The 15,526-nt window shown below is 41.9% G+C and overlaps 1 protein-coding gene across 1 annotated transcript in view; it reads left to right on the top strand.

Moving 5' to 3' along the window:
* Window positions 1–12,957, top strand: part of ELOVL5 (ELOVL fatty acid elongase 5) — a 42,098-nt gene extending 29,141 nt beyond the window's left edge. The window contains exons 3-7 of the mRNA XM_007936137.2: window positions 5,141–5,218; window positions 6,132–6,303; window positions 8,116–8,240; window positions 10,431–10,565; window positions 12,814–12,957. Coding sequence (XP_007934328.1) covers window positions 5,141–5,218; window positions 6,132–6,303; window positions 8,116–8,240; window positions 10,431–10,565; window positions 12,814–12,957 — 654 coding nt within the window. The remainder of the gene's footprint in view (window positions 1–5,140; window positions 5,219–6,131; window positions 6,304–8,115; window positions 8,241–10,430; window positions 10,566–12,813) is intronic.
* The last annotated feature ends 2,569 nt before the right edge of the window (window positions 12,958–15,526 follow it).

Genomic DNA, 15,526 nt, shown 5'->3' on the forward strand with positions numbered 1-15,526 from the left:
AGACCGCAGCTCCGTATGTCTCCTTTTTTGGTATTTTCATGCAAATTCTTCTGCTAGTTGGGGTTTAGTCTACTTCTGTATCCTTCCCTTCAAGGCTCAGGGATCCAAGATTATCTTCTGTGTCTGTGTCAATTGGTTTCCCTTGTCTTTGTTGAGGAGGGTCTGTGCAGTCCTTCTGCCTAGTCTGCCATCTTGCCAGAACTTCCAACCTCACCTTTTTATATTAAAAGAACCAGGGTGCCAGGGAATTGCCTCAGTTCCTAGGACTAGATCTGGATGGTTGCCTCACTGGCACCAGCACTCAGTTCTTACACTTCCTGATCCAGTTCTTTTCCTATAAAATGGTGCTTCCCCACACAAGCACCCTAAGTCCCTGTGCTATATCTTGGCCATGAAAACCATGTTAACTCGTAATGCTTTGTGTGTGTGTGTGTGTGTGTGTGTAGAAGATGACAAAGCAGAAGGAAAACAGCAAAAATGAAGTTAATAGAAACAAACAAAAAAAAAATCTGACACTAAGCAGAGTACAGCCACTCACTGCAGGCATTTATTTTCTGAGGTCAGGCTGGCTGGACGTGTAACAGTATGTCTTCAGACTCTTGTAGTCACCTGATGTTCCCTGGAGGCAATCTGTGTTACTCACCAAGTTAAACTCTTGTGTTAGTTCCTTCAAGGACACAAGGTGCATACCTAAGTCTCTTGTGTCCTGTGTTCTCAGTTACATCCCTCCCAAACCCTGCTGATAGTTAGAACCATTTCTTACTGAAGTTGAGTAGCACGAAACCAGTTCTTCCCACCCCTCAGTGCACATTGGAATTACCTTGAAAGTTTTTTTTGAAAGCCCCTCAAATTTCTGGTTTAATGGTCTAGATTGAGGTCAAGCTTCAATAATTTTTAAATCTTCCCTATTACATAGCCAGAGTAAGAACCAGAGTTTTAAGTAGGTGGTTCTTGAACTAGAACTGCATCAGAATCACTGGGAGGGCTTGTTAAAAAAAAAAAAAAGGCCAGCCTGCTGTGTCACAAGCTCAGAGCTCCTGATTTAGTGGGTCTAGGGGGAAGCCTGACTAGATCCCATGAACTAACAAGTCCCCGGAAGATGGTTCTGGACTGGGAAACACCTTGAGAACCATTGGTTTAAACCACTACCAGTGGCTAGTTCCTTGTGTTATTTATCTCCTTGGTGGTACCACATAACCACCAAGGAGCAGATCAGAAGAACGAGTGGAGGTTATCCTAGACTTCATGAGGAAGCTGAAGAGTAGCAGTGTGCATAGCATCTCAAAAGTGTTTGTCTGGAGCAGAGTAGACAACTTGAAAAATACAGGGTGGTCAAATTAAATTTCTGTTAGAGTGGCCCTTGGGTCTCATCTAGGCCAATTGTTCCCATTGTGCAAATGAGGAAACTGAGACCCCACAGTGAACTGGCGATGCTGCCAGCTCTGTAATTATGTAGAGTTTGCTGCTTTGATGTTAGGGTTCTTTCTATGATACCACAGTGCCCTCCTCTGATGTGGGTAAATCCTGAGAAATGGCCACAGTTTCCTCAATCTGCAGAAGTTACTCATGGTATCCAGGGGCTGGCACAGCAACAGGAAATAATGAAGATGCTGAGGTTGGACTAAGTTATCCCTAGGCTTACAGCAGTGTTTCTCAGCATCACTTGAGAACTTGTTAGAAATGCAGATTCTTCTTGGGCTCCCACTCCAAACCTGCTCTTTCTGAAAGGCCTGTGGTAGGGCCCAGCAGTCTGTGTTGTCACCTGCTCTCCAGGTGACTCTGATGTTGCCCACTCAAGTTTAAGAACCACTGGTTTAGGGAAAGCCCAATTGAATAAAACAGCAAATTGCCTGCAAGAAAATTTGGAGACTTGTTTATGTTGAGTATCTCTCCCCTTTGGCCTTCTGCTGTCAATTAGTGTGTGGCATGCCCTGGTGGCTCAGTGGTTAAGTGCCTGGCTGCTAACCTAGAGGTTAGTGATTTGAACCCACCATCCACTCTGTGGGAGGAAGATAGGACAGTCTGCTTTCAAAAAGATTACAGCCTATGTGGCAGTTGTCTTAGGGCCACTGTGAATTGGAATTGACTCAACAGCAATAAGTTTATGCTTGGTATCAGAATCTGGTGGGCCAACTAGCCATCCTGGGTTACAGATTAGCACTTTGTGGATTATTTGTTCTGAATGTAATCTGGGTTCTGACCTCAGCTCTGCCATTAATTTGCTGAAAACTTGGGCCCTTGGTTTCATCCTGTATAAAAATTAAGGCTGCCAAATTCCATAGTAGCATTATTCACAGTAGCCAAAAGGTAGAAACAACCCTGGTATCCACTAACAGGTTGAATGGATGAACAAAATGTGGTACATCCACGCAGTGGAATATTTTTCAGTCATAAAAGGAAAGGAATAAAGTTCTGATGGTTTTTACATGGGTGAACCTTGAGGGCATGATGTTGAGTGAAATAAGCCAGACACAAAAGGACAGATAATTGCATCATCCTACTTACGTGAGATATCTAGAATAGGCATCTGCTTAGAGACAGAAAGTAGAAGAGAGGTCACCAGGGACTGGGAAGAATTGGGGAATGAAAAAGTAGATACTGCTTAATGGGTTCAGAGTTTGGTGTGATGGAAAGATTCTAGAAATAGTGGTGATGGTTGTACAACATTGTGAATGTGCTTAATGCCACTGAATTGTACACTTAAAAATGGCTAAATTGGACATTTTATGTTATGTATAGTTTGCCACAATTAAATAAATAAGTAAAAGGTTCCACAGAATAGATAGGACAGCCCAGGTCACCTGCTGCTCCCAGCCTTCCTCTTCCTCCTCCTCTTCCACCCACGCCTCTGCCATCCAGGGACAGATGGGCTCTAAAATTCCTTCACGCTTTAAGGAAGCTACATTGTGAAGCGGTTTAAGCTCAACTGAGTTTTAGGAAGTCCTCAGTAACACCAGGACCATACTGTCTCTAGAACCACTCTCGGTACCAAATGTGTTATATTGGGTTCTCTAGAGAAACACAAAAACCAGCAAAGCGTATATATATAGAGAGAGAGAGAGAGAAAAGAGTGAAAGAGAGAGATTTATCTTAGGAAAATGGCTCACAGACGTATAGAAGCCAGCAAGTCCAAAATCCCTGGAGGAAACGTCGGGCTGGTGGCAGCCTTAGCTTCCGCAAGCGCAGGGGGCGGAGAAATTCAAGGCTGGCAGGCAGTACACTGGTTGTTGACTCCAACGAAAGACAAATCCAAGATCTCCAGGCCGAGCGGTGGGCTGCTCACTCACGGAAGGTTGTAGTCAGCACACCAGGGTTCCAATCCCTCCAAGAATGTCTCTCTTCCCAGGATGGCCCTGGATATCCTGGAAGCAGGCCACACCCCTAGGGAAACTCCCCTTAGGCAGTTTGGCCACTCAGAACACAGTCATCCGATCCCATCATGGGAATGACCACACAGAACTGGGGTCCAGCCAAGTTGACACACAGCTCCAACTATCACAGTCCACCCCTTGTCAACTTGGCAGTTGACACATCTTCTTAACCATATATAATCTCTAAATAAGGACAATTACAGAGTCATATTTGTGCCTAACATGATATGTTAACACACATACAACCAAAATGCATTAACCTTATTTACATTTCACAGCTCATAACAGAAGGAAACAAAAATATTTGATGCACATATACAATGAAGAAATATAACAATCACAGTCCTCGTTTCTACAGCTGGTCACGTGGTCGTAGCTGATATTCAGAACTACCTTCTTCCATCACCCATTCTGTATTTCCCTTGCGCTCAGCAAGCACCTCAGCTGGTCATGGTTCTTTGCCTGGTGGGGTGACCCAAACCTTCATTCCTGAAGGGTCTGTGCCCTTAGCAGTCATATCAGAATTGGGTTGCTGTAATTTTCCTTTGACTTTAATCACAGGGCATGGTAGTACTAAAAGACGTCCTAAAGAATCTCCTGGATTCCAGACATACTCATCTTTACCTCCATTATGTAAAGCCAACCCAGTTTCCCCTTGGTAATCAGGATCTATCACACTAGATAGCACAGTAATGCCCTTCTTTGTCTGTTGATCCAGAGGCATGAGGAAGCCAAAATGGCCGGGTGGCATTCTTAATTTCCAGTTCAATGCAATCGGTATTGTGTCTCCAGGTGGGAGTGTTCCTCCCTTTGGGACTAAGATCTCCAGACCCGCAGAGCATAGGGTAGCAGGGACAGGAAGCAAAAATTTTTTGAGTGGGTCACTAGAGGTAATAGTGAGTGGTACCACTCCTGTTTCCACCCCTTGGTTCCTGGACCCATGAATCCTGGCTATTGGAGAAACAGAACCATATATTGGATGCTGGTTTAGAGCATATACAGCCTCCTGGAGAACATTGCCCCAACCCTTCAAGGTGTTGCCACCTAGCTGGCACCGTATTTGTGTTTTTAAGAGGCCATTCCATCATTATATCAAACCAGCTGCTTCAGGATGGTGGGGAACATGGTTGTTGTTGTTGTTGTTTGCCATCGAGTCGACCCCGACTCATAGCAACCCCTCCTTGGGTTTCCGAGGCAGTATCACTACGGAAGTAGGAATGCCCAACCTTCCTTCCGAGGAGTGGCTGGTGGGTTTGATCCACCAGCCTTCTGGTTAGCAGTCAAGTGCCTTAGCCACTATGCTATGCTATGGGGAACATGGTAAGACCAGTGAATTCCATGAGCATAGGCCCACTGCCGCCCTTCTGTCCCCTGAGGCTGCTGGAAGACAGGAGTGAGGGGAGACCCTGCGATTGGATTGGTCTGGGCCTTGGAACTGGCAAGGCACTTTATGCTAGAACCAAAGGATAAAGAATTAAGGATTCTGAAGACAAGCAGAGTGGTAAATGAGTGTCTCTGACAGGACGCAGCCAGGAATGATTATCAGTTCCACCACTTAGTCTGTATCTGTGTTTACTCCCCTGTAAAATTGAGGCTCAGGGCCTTAAAACTTTCTCTTTGTTCACATGTCCCTATAATTTTGTTTTCTCAGAGTAAACTTGCTTAAGCATAGCCCAGGGTAAATTTTCACAGATTCTGAACTTGATGGAGTTTATAAGTCTTTACATGGATCTGATATTGTTAGTGAATGGCTTTTCCTTTTCTTTTAGTTAGTGTCAGGAGTATGGGAAAGCAAATACAACTTCTTCTGTCAGGGAACACGCAGCGCGGGAGAATCAGACATGAAGGTATTGTACTTTTTTGAAAATAGCATTTATTTTGTAGGGTTTTTTTTCTTTTGTTAATAAGGAAAGTATGAAAAAGACAAAAATAGCCTATAACCTTACTGTCCAGGTAATCTCTGGACATTAAAAAGATAATAAAAACTATATATATATATACATAATATGAAAATTTGAATGTGAAAGGTATAAAATGAAAAGTAAAGCTTCCCTCTCTGCAAAAGTAACTATTGTTAATAGTTTCTAGGGAGGGGAGATCACATGCATTTGTCAGTATTTATACTGTATTTATTTAAATGAGATCATACGATGATTTCCTAAAGTTTTAAATCATTCTTCTAAATGCCCCCTAAGCACTGATGTTAAACACAGAATCTGACTTCCTTCTAAGTGTGCTCCCTCCCCCCCAATAAAAGACTAACAGTAGGTGCTCAGTTATAGGACACCTTTTTGACATGTTAATTTGTCAGGTACTTGACATGGAAAGCTCTGGTTCCTTTTTTCTTTGCCTTGTATTGTGTCACCTGCCCCATGTGGGTCCCTGAAATCCAAAGCAAAATCAGGTAGTTTTTCTGTGCCAGTGGCTCCACTGGCTACTCCCCGAGGGAATAGGCAGGCTTCAAGGTTTTGAACCTTGAGCCTCCTGTTTTTTGTACAGTCTTGAAGGGTTTCAATGGCCCTTTTAAAACTTTCCTTGTTGTCATTGCAAACTTCCCCTAGAGTGTTCTTCGTTAACTTTGCTCATCGTGTAACCAGAGCGCTGGATGGCTGAAGGACGATAGGAGCTGGTGGGGCACTTGGGCTTCTCTGAGTTAACATCGGACTCTGGGATGTTAGTAAAACATGTCAGAGGTAATATTTCAGAACAGGTCCATTTCAGAGAAATACTGAGAATATGCCTTTTAACCCGTTCTTCTAGATCATCCGTGTCCTCTGGTGGTATTATTTCTCCAAACTCATAGAATTTATGGACACCTTCTTCTTCATCTTACGCAAGAACAACCACCAGATCACGGTCCTTCACGTGTACCACCATGCCTCCATGCTGAACATCTGGTGGTTTGTGATGAACTGGGTGCCTTGCGGCCACTGTAAGTATTATGGGGCGGGGGTGGGATGGCTTGGGAATAGGTATGAACAGAGCGGCTAAACTGAAACTAAAGCTTTTAGGAAAGGTGCTATTTTTATAAATTCTAATAAGTCAGGCATTTGAACTTTGTGTTTTAGTTGCTTTTGATGATATCTGTGTGACCTGTGCAGTATTCTGACAATACCTTTTCTCTAGTTTAGTGAAGGCCTGGTTTGTCAAGATGAGGGAGACAACAGATTCCCAGGTTGGGACACATTAAAAAATACGGGCAATGTCTCTGTCCCAGGGGGCAGCTCTTCGGGGATGGTTGCTTATCCTTATTTCTCTTGCATTTGCAATGTGTTTGCCTAATGGGAGCAGGGGCAGAAAGATGGTATTACACCACTGAGTGAGTGCCAGGGAACAAAGCTAATTGTGAAATACTGTTTTAGCTAATACGGCATTAGGAAATCTCCACATATCCTAATAGAATGACCCTCGCATTCCATGAAGCATGTTTATCAGGATGTCTTCTGCAAGTACCAAAATTTGAAGTACATTCTCTTAAGAAGGCCAAGTCTGGCTTTGGGAAAGCTTATGGTATGAAATTTCTTACAGTTTTCAGAGATTAAGTTGTCACCTTCACAGTCAGCTTAGAGTTGTAATAAATGTACCAGTCAAAATTCCTGTCATCCTGAGACTGAAAAATTTGACTAAGAGATTTTGTCTCTAATCATGTATGGTTTTGTTGTAGGATCACACTACCTTTGATAAACTTGGCCTACCAGGGTTCACATAGACACAGAATTTTAGAACTAGAAAGGACCTTCAAAATTCAGCTCCTTTGCATGGACACCTGAGAAAACTGAGACCATAGAATGGTCGGTAGAAGTCATCCTCCAACTCCCTTCCTAGTGTTTTTTTCCCCACCATCCTACCTTTTGACTGTAGATTAACTGACCTTTCTAGTTGAAGCAACTCATGCTTACATTACTAGAGTGCATTACATCTTCAGAAAATTTGCAGGATGACAATTTTACTTAGCCCTGTCTGACCCTGAAAAATTGAACCAGAAAATGGATGCAACTTGGATAAGGTCACATGGCCAGTTGCTATCGTTGCTAAGAGTGGAAATTTGTTCCCTGACTCCAGCTGTGTGCACATGGCCTTGACTCGACATGGAAAAGCTGGATGGCTTTTTGTGGTTTACTGTGAGGCCAGGTCCAGACCAAAAGTCTAAAAAAAGGACTAGCAGTCCTGCTGGAGATTTGAAAATCATGAGATTAAATGGCTCTTCTATCCCTGAGGACCTGGACTCTGCTCAGTGCCTGGCGTCAGCACTGCAGTCCTGGGGGAATGATTAGGATGTTACTTCTAAGGCCTTTCCAAACCTCAGCAAACTTGTAGAGACATAATGTCTGTCTGCTGTCCAAAGCTTTCACAGCAACATGACTTAGGTAATGTTGCTTTAATGACTTTGGGCGTGGTAATAAAAGTAAACACCTCTGGGCATTTATTGGGGTGGGGGGGACTGGGAACAAAACCTTACAGGTACCAGAGCCAGGCAGGTGTGTATAGTGCCTCCTGTGTTCAATCCATCCTAACAGGTTTAGCTGATCCTGAGTGTAAAGCATCCTAACAGCAACCTGCCCAAACAAAATCACATTCTGATTACACATTCATGCAGTGCTTGGTGCTACAGTGTCTGCCACCCCATCAACAGTGTCTCTTTTCCCAATTAAAAAAAAATCTTGAATTTTTTTTTTTTTTTTTTTGCCTGTTATGCATAAAACACTGATGTGTCCTACTTCCCAAACCCCCTCTATTCCTGCAGCTTACTTTGGTGCCACACTTAATAGCTTCATCCACGTCCTCATGTACTCATACTATGGTCTGTCATCTGTCCCTTCCATGCGTCCGTATCTCTGGTGGAAGAAATACATCACTCAGGGGCAGCTGGTGAGTGACTCAGCCTTTCTCCTGGGATTTGCTTCCTGGTAGACCCGACCTCTTAGGATGCTCTTGCTGCCTCCCTATTGCTTTTTAATATCATCTAAGATGTGCCTTTCCCACCTCTTCTCGTTTTATTCCTTTATAAACTCTCTGAAATAGAGCAGGGAATTTTTTTATTTTTTATTGATGGAAACTGTGCCCATGAGCATACAGCTATTTGAATCATACAGTGAGAATTGCAGTGTCCTTTCCTGACTTTACGTTCAGTTCCTTGGTCCTTAATTTGTGCACATAAGCACATGTGCATATATGTGTGTGTATCGATGTGTGCGTTTTCTAATTATAATCCAAAATCCAAGGAATCTGTGTTCAGGAATTTCAGCAGGAGCTGTGAAGTAACCTGAGCCCAGGGTGCTTTTGGCTTATTAGGCAGCGAGGATGTTTTGCTAAGGCAGATTCCAGATGACCTCTGAGTGCTGCCCATGCTTAATGGTACACCTGTTGCCAAGATTGGCACCTGGTGACAGCCCCCTTCACACTCAAGCAACTGCTGGCACATGGTGGTTATTTCTCAACATCCTTTCTCAAATTCTCCAGTTGCCACTGTATTATAGACCCCTATTCCTCTCCCCAGTAGCCCTGGTAGTAGTATAGTGGTTAAGCACTTGGCTGCTAACAGAAAGACTGGCAGTTCAAACCCATCTGCTGCTCCATGGGAGATAGATGTGGCAATCAGTTTCTGTAAAGATTCCAGCCTTGGAAACCCTATGGGGCAGTACTGCTCTGCCCTATAGGGTCACTGTGAGTTGGAATTGACGACAAGGAGTTTGTTTTTTTAAGTTCCTCCCCTCTCATGCATTCTTTTATAAACTAATATTATTATAATTATTAATACTACTACCACTGTTAAATGCTGACATTTATTATATGTCACGCACTTGTGCTAATAAGTGAGCGGTTTTACATGGATTATTCCGGTAACCTGATATATTATTAGCCCCATTTTATAGATGAGGACACTGAGGCAGTAGGCCGAAGCTGGCTGGCTGAGGGATATGAACATTAAACCCTTAGCCCTGGCCTTGCCTTACTAGCAGCCTAACAAACCAAACTGAGTCAGACCCTCCAAGTCACTTGTGCTTTTTCAGTATTTAAAACAACAATCTGAGAACATCTCTCCAATCACTTACATGTTTGATATTTCAGTGTCACCTCTTTGCCAGCTGCTTTACAGTCCTTGTTAATTTTTTTCACCCACCTGTGAAGAAGGATAATTGTTCTATAACCTCCATGTCACACTTGAGGAAAAAGGATGCAGAGATTGATTTATGACCCACAGCTGTAGCTTTGGCAGAAACGGAATTTAAAAGAACAGACTGGAGAAGTGAATCTCCCACTGGGCTTAGTAATTTAAGGTAGAAAATTGTGCCCAGTTTGTTTAAATTTAAGCAACCTTCATAGTTACTTCTCAACTTAGAGTACTAACTTTAAAAAAGAAAAGGAAAAAACTATTCTCTATTTGGTAGCACTGTAAACTGGACCAGACATACAGTGGGCAGAACCCAGGCCTCAGTTGTTCTTCTGGAAGATCCACCTTCTGGTAGCCACCTTATTTTGAACATCTTTGAATTGTTTGTCCAAGCAGTTTCCTGCACTTTTCAAGTTTTACTTGTCAGAAATAATCTATGAACTTGGCATTACTTTCCGATGAGTTTAAATCACAGTCATCGGCCTTCACCAAGCCATAAAAGTACACAGATGAGGAATGGGAAAAGTGCCAATTTGGTTGTTTCCTGCAGTGACATTACTCATTCCCTTTAAACATAAACCCCACATCCCTCTCTCCCTCCTTAAAAAAGCAAAACCAAAAATACCTTGTATCTCACTCTGTGTACTGTGTCCCTGAATTTTATAGGCGATCATGTAAGCAACAATGTGTTCACTGTTTAATAGCTAGGTGTGTGTGGGGTTATGTATACAGAAAACAAGTACACATCCATAAATAAGTAGTTTAGGATAAATGTAGTATATGCATATGTTTTTGAAATGACTTCTTTACCTACAGAAAAATTAATAAACATTAATTCAGAAACATGGGGGAGGGGTGCTATGTGAAAAATCCATCTGCTGTGGGGACCTTGCCCGTGTCCTGCTGCTGCACTGCTCAGGGGTGTCTGCTCTCTCTCTCCCCACCAGCTCCAGTTTGTGCTGACAATCATCCAGACCAGCTGTGGGGTCATCTGGCCCTGTGCTTTCCCCCTCGGTTGGTTGTATTTCCAGATTGGATACATGGTTTCTCTGATTGCTCTCTTCACAAATTTCTATATTCAGGTAAATCTCATTCTTCTCTAATGCTTGGTAACAGGGGCTACTTCCAACCAGTGCACTCACTTTTCACTATCAGGCCCGTGTGGAGGCAGGCACGGTGTGCCCATGGACTGGCAGGAACGTGTGCAGCCCCTGCCTTTGAGGGCTGTGACAGCTACTGTGGAAGACTTTGAAATCTGTCTCAGACCTGCAGAGTTCTCGATAGTTTGCTAAGGAGTCATGTGGCAAATGCAGAACTATTGAGCAGGATCCTGTATTGCTTCCCTTCTGACTGGCGGCAAGGACATGAGAGGTGTTTTTCAACCAGAAGACTCAGCCCTGCTACCACTGCTCAAGATCAGGGGTTCAGTTCATTCCCTAGTTTACATCCCTAGTGTATGAAGTAAAATAGGCTTTTGCTCACAGAAGGGTCCATTTAGGGCAGATTAACTCTGGTGGCACCTGACCACTCTGCACCACAGCTGACTTTCTGCTTCTGTCACCACCAGGTGATGGGTGTACTATTCTGGTCTAGCTGCCCCTTGAACAGTGCCTGGTACCTGTACTGTCTGCTGTGTTAGGGAAGACACAGGAGGACAGGAACAAGTATAGAAGCTGTGGATCCTGAGGCCATAAGCCTACTAGTGTCAAACAACCACCTGGAGGCTTAGCCACTTTTCTGTGCCCACTTTCACCTTTAACCACCTGCATCTGTGCATGGCATATTTCACTTGAGCTGAGTTCCTGTGCTCCTGAAGTAATGTTGTGGTTATATTGCAGTTAAGCAACAGTTCATGACTATACTTTGAGACACCTACTAGGCACATAGTAGGTTAAAGGACAGGTCCTGTGGAGGAAACTGAAGCCATACATCTTTTAAAAGACAAGGCATGTGCATGGCAGGAGAGTTATTACCACATGGGAGAAAACAGTTTGGACACAGAATCTTTATCCTCTCCATCCACATATTGAATTGATAGCAGAACAAAGTATAAATTGAATTACTTCACTTTTTAAAATCTTATTTACATTCAGCTGTAGGAGTTTTAGTGGACTTATGTCAGGCTAAGCCTTAAAAAATGGAAGAGTGATTGAAACCAATGGCAACCCCCACCCCCCAAATGAGGGAAAATACAGAGCAGAATTTTTAAATTCTCACAGCACCCAGTGCTGTGGAAAGTTGCTTTCCACTTTCTAGAGCTATGGAGGCTGGGTGAACCCCTGAAACTATACCCTGAGGTAATCTTTAAACCTTAAATCAGAAATATCCCTGAAGTCTTCTTAAAACCACACAGTCATTTAGCTTATCTAAATTAAAGGTTGTCTTAAACATTGTGCTTTTTTAAAATCTGTCTATATGAGATCAAAATGACAACAGCAACTTGAAAAAGATTGATAGGAAACTTAGGGGGCAATGAGTTTATATTAATAGGAGCAGAACAACTCAGAAAAGGAGGGTGAGAATGGTTGTACAACTCAAAGAATTTAATCCATGTCCCTGAATTTTACATGTAGAAGTTGTTGAGTTACTGTACCTTTTGTGTGTATTCTCAATAACAACAACAAAAAAATATTTTTAATTTTTTTTTTTTTTTCGTGCTTACCTGACCACAGAAGTTATTTCTGGTCATAAAAGGAAACTGTGACACTGAGACAGAATTGGGTGGTACCTGGCTACCACTACCAACTGCTCTGAAAGGGATCACATTAGAAGGTCCTAGGTACACTGGGAGAAAAATGTGGAACAAGTCAAAATCATACAAAAAAATTGAGGCTTACTGGTCATATAGACATGGTAGAACTCCTGAGACTATGGCCCTTGGTCACCCTTTGGACCTGAAACAACTCACATAGCTCAATTTTCAGTCAAATGGACAGGTCTACAAGGTGCACAGTTACTCTAGGGAAGTACACACTTCTTAGAACAATCAACCATTTGAGATCAAAAGGGCAGCATTTAACCAAGGACAAAATTCAGAAGGCAGGAAGGGTTAGGAGAGAAGGAGGAATGAAAATGAGAAAAACGGAAGAAGTGGAAACAGTAATGTTACATTGAGGGAATTGCAGTCAGTGACGTGAAACAAAATGTGTGTGAATTGTCGAATGGAACACTGATTTGCTCTATAAAAGCCTCACCCAAATCTTAATGAAAAGTTTAAAAAAAAAAAAAAGGAAACTAGACCTAGTGATAGGATCTGATTTGCAGTGGAGCTCCCATTGCAGAAAACAGCCTTATCGTCATATGACTCTTAACTCCCTTATTGCCTTTCAGACTTATAACAAGAAGGGGGCCTCCCGGAGGAAAGACCACCTGAAGGACCATCAGAACGGGTCCGTGACAGCTGTGAATGGACACACCAACAGCTTTTCTTCCCAGGAAAACCATGTGAAGCCAAGGAAACAACGGAAGGATTGAAGACCAAGAATTGAAAACCTCCAAACCACGCGTCTGATTGTAAGCACAATGAGTTGTGCCCCAATGCTCGTTAACAGCTGCTGTAACTAGTTGGCCTACAATAGTGTGATTCATGTAGGCCCTCTTTCATCAATTTCAAACCCCTAGAAAATGTATACTGATCATATAAGTAGGCATAAGATTTTTTTAACATTTCTGGGCTCTCACCGACCCTTGCGCTAGACTGTGGAAAAGGGAGTTATTATTGTAGTATATGACACTGCTGTTGCCTTATTAGTTTTAACATGATAGGTGCTGAATTGTGATTCACAATTTAAAAACACTGTAATCCAAACTTTTTTTTTATTATTATTGTGGATCATGCATGTGATTGTAAATGTAAATTTGTACAATGTTGTTATCATAGAGAAACACACATGCCTTAAAATTTAAAAAGCAGGGCCCAAAGCTTATTAGTTTAAATTAGGGTATGTTTCAAGTTTTTATTCATTGTTTTAATAGCTCTGTTTAGAAAAATCAAAGACCATAATTTGTGAAACATCTAGCGTGTAACACATAGTTTAAGTGACTTGTACATGTGAAATCAGAAACGGCACCGTCAGTTTTGTAGTAATGGCTTTTAAGTCAAGCAGGCTCAAATCTAGTGGAATAGTCAGTTTAACTTTTTAACAGATCTTATTTTTTTATTTTGAGTGCCACTATTAATAAGGTGTTAAAAAAAGAGTTGAGAGGGAAGTCTGAAGAAGTCTTGATGAAGCTTAAAAATATATACTTTTGTTGTCAAGATTTTAGAAAGTAGTAGGGTGACTAGGCTGTTTTTAATTTCTGAAATGCTAAGTGTTTTTATACAGGAAACAAAGACCATGTTGCTTTCCACAGTGTGAGAGAGGATGTATACTTTTCGAAGGTGATGCTGAATACATATTATTTGACAGAGTCATAGCTATAGATGAGCAATGAGGAGCTGGTTGCCAGGGTCCAAATATGGATTGATTTCTGTACTGCTATCTGTTTTGACACAAACTTCCTTTTAAAATGTGCCTAGTTTACCAAAATGAATTAAAAAGGGGAAAAAGGACATTCAGATTTTTAAGGTAAAATTAAACAGATAGCTACAGCATAAGAGAACTGGGAAATTAGATGTGGATCATTTGTTTAATGTAATTAAATTATAATTGTAGTTTTTTCTGCTTAAAAATCTAAAGATTGTTTAGAACCGCTTGTTTAAAAATAATGTTCTGCTTATTGTAAAATCATGTCTCACACTTTGAGGCAGTGGTTGTACAGATAAGGACTATTGTGTATGTCATTTTAAAGTGTTGGAATTTCACCTCCGAGTACGTTCTTCATTGAAAAAGCATTCATTGAACCACTTATATGACACATCTTAAAAGGTCATTGACAATGTATAAACTAATTGTTGGTTTGATATGTATGTAAATATCAGTTTACCATGCTTTAATTTTGCACATTCATATTATAGGGAGCCGATCGGTTCTCTTATTAGTCTTGTGGGTGTTCTGTTTGGAAGGAATCACAGCGTCTGTTTACATTTACCTTATCAACCCTAGAATGTGTATATTTGTAAATGTATGTCTTCATTCCTAGGTACTAGTTTGCGAATGTCTTTACATATGTCAATACAGAAACTAAAACATTCGATAGTATGTTGTCAAAGTGTGCTTAGCTCATCTGGATATACCCACACTGTTAAATAATGTCTAAACATTAATCATTAAAACATTTTTGATTATCTGTGCTTGTGTATTACATTGTTTAAGTGCTACCAATTCTAAAAGATTGGAGAAAAATGTACTTTCTTCACCCTCTAGGAAGTTGCCTGCATAGATGTAAATAATTGGGCTTTAAAGGTTATATTGCTGCTCAGTTTGCATGAGGATTTCACAGTAAAGCTTGGTGGTGTCTCCACCAGAACTCCTTTCCACTCTGCCTTTTCCATGTTCCTCCACTAGAGTTCTAGCTCTGAGTACACTTCTTTTTCCTTCCTTCCATCAATCCTCATCCTGCACCTCACTATACCCAGGCTATTAGAGTTACTAGGTCTAGCCCCAGAGGTTAAGGAGCTCTGGTAGCATAGTGCCTAAGGCACTTGACTGCTAACCAGAAGGCTGGTGGTTCAAACCCACCACCCACTCCTTGGAAGGAAGGTTAGGCGATCTACTTCCGTAGTGATACTGCCCCAGAAACCCAAGGAGGGGTCTCTATGAATCAGGTCTGACTCGACGGCACGTAACAACAACAACAGGCCCAGAGGTTGGCAAACTTTTTCTGTAAAGAGCTAGATAATAAATATTTTAGATTTGATGGGCATGTGGTCTCTATGACAGCCACTCACCTCTGTCATTGTAACATGTAAAAGCAGCTACAGACAATAGGTGATGTGGACACTCCTGATGAATAGTGCTTATTAGTGCCCCCTCTGTTGCCTGTTTATGTTACTGTGTTGACCAGGCCTTTAAGGGATATTACCTGATTCATTGGGAGAGTGATTGTTACAAAGGACTGACGAGGTATATTGAGCAAACAGGACTCTGTGAGAAATGACTTC

Source organism: Orycteropus afer, unplaced genomic scaffold (assembly GCF_000298275.1).
Source record: "Orycteropus afer afer isolate SDZICR_OR568_19922 unplaced genomic scaffold, OryAfe1.0 scaffold00034, whole genome shotgun sequence".
NCBI lineage: Eukaryota > Metazoa > Chordata > Mammalia > Tubulidentata > Orycteropodidae > Orycteropus > Orycteropus afer.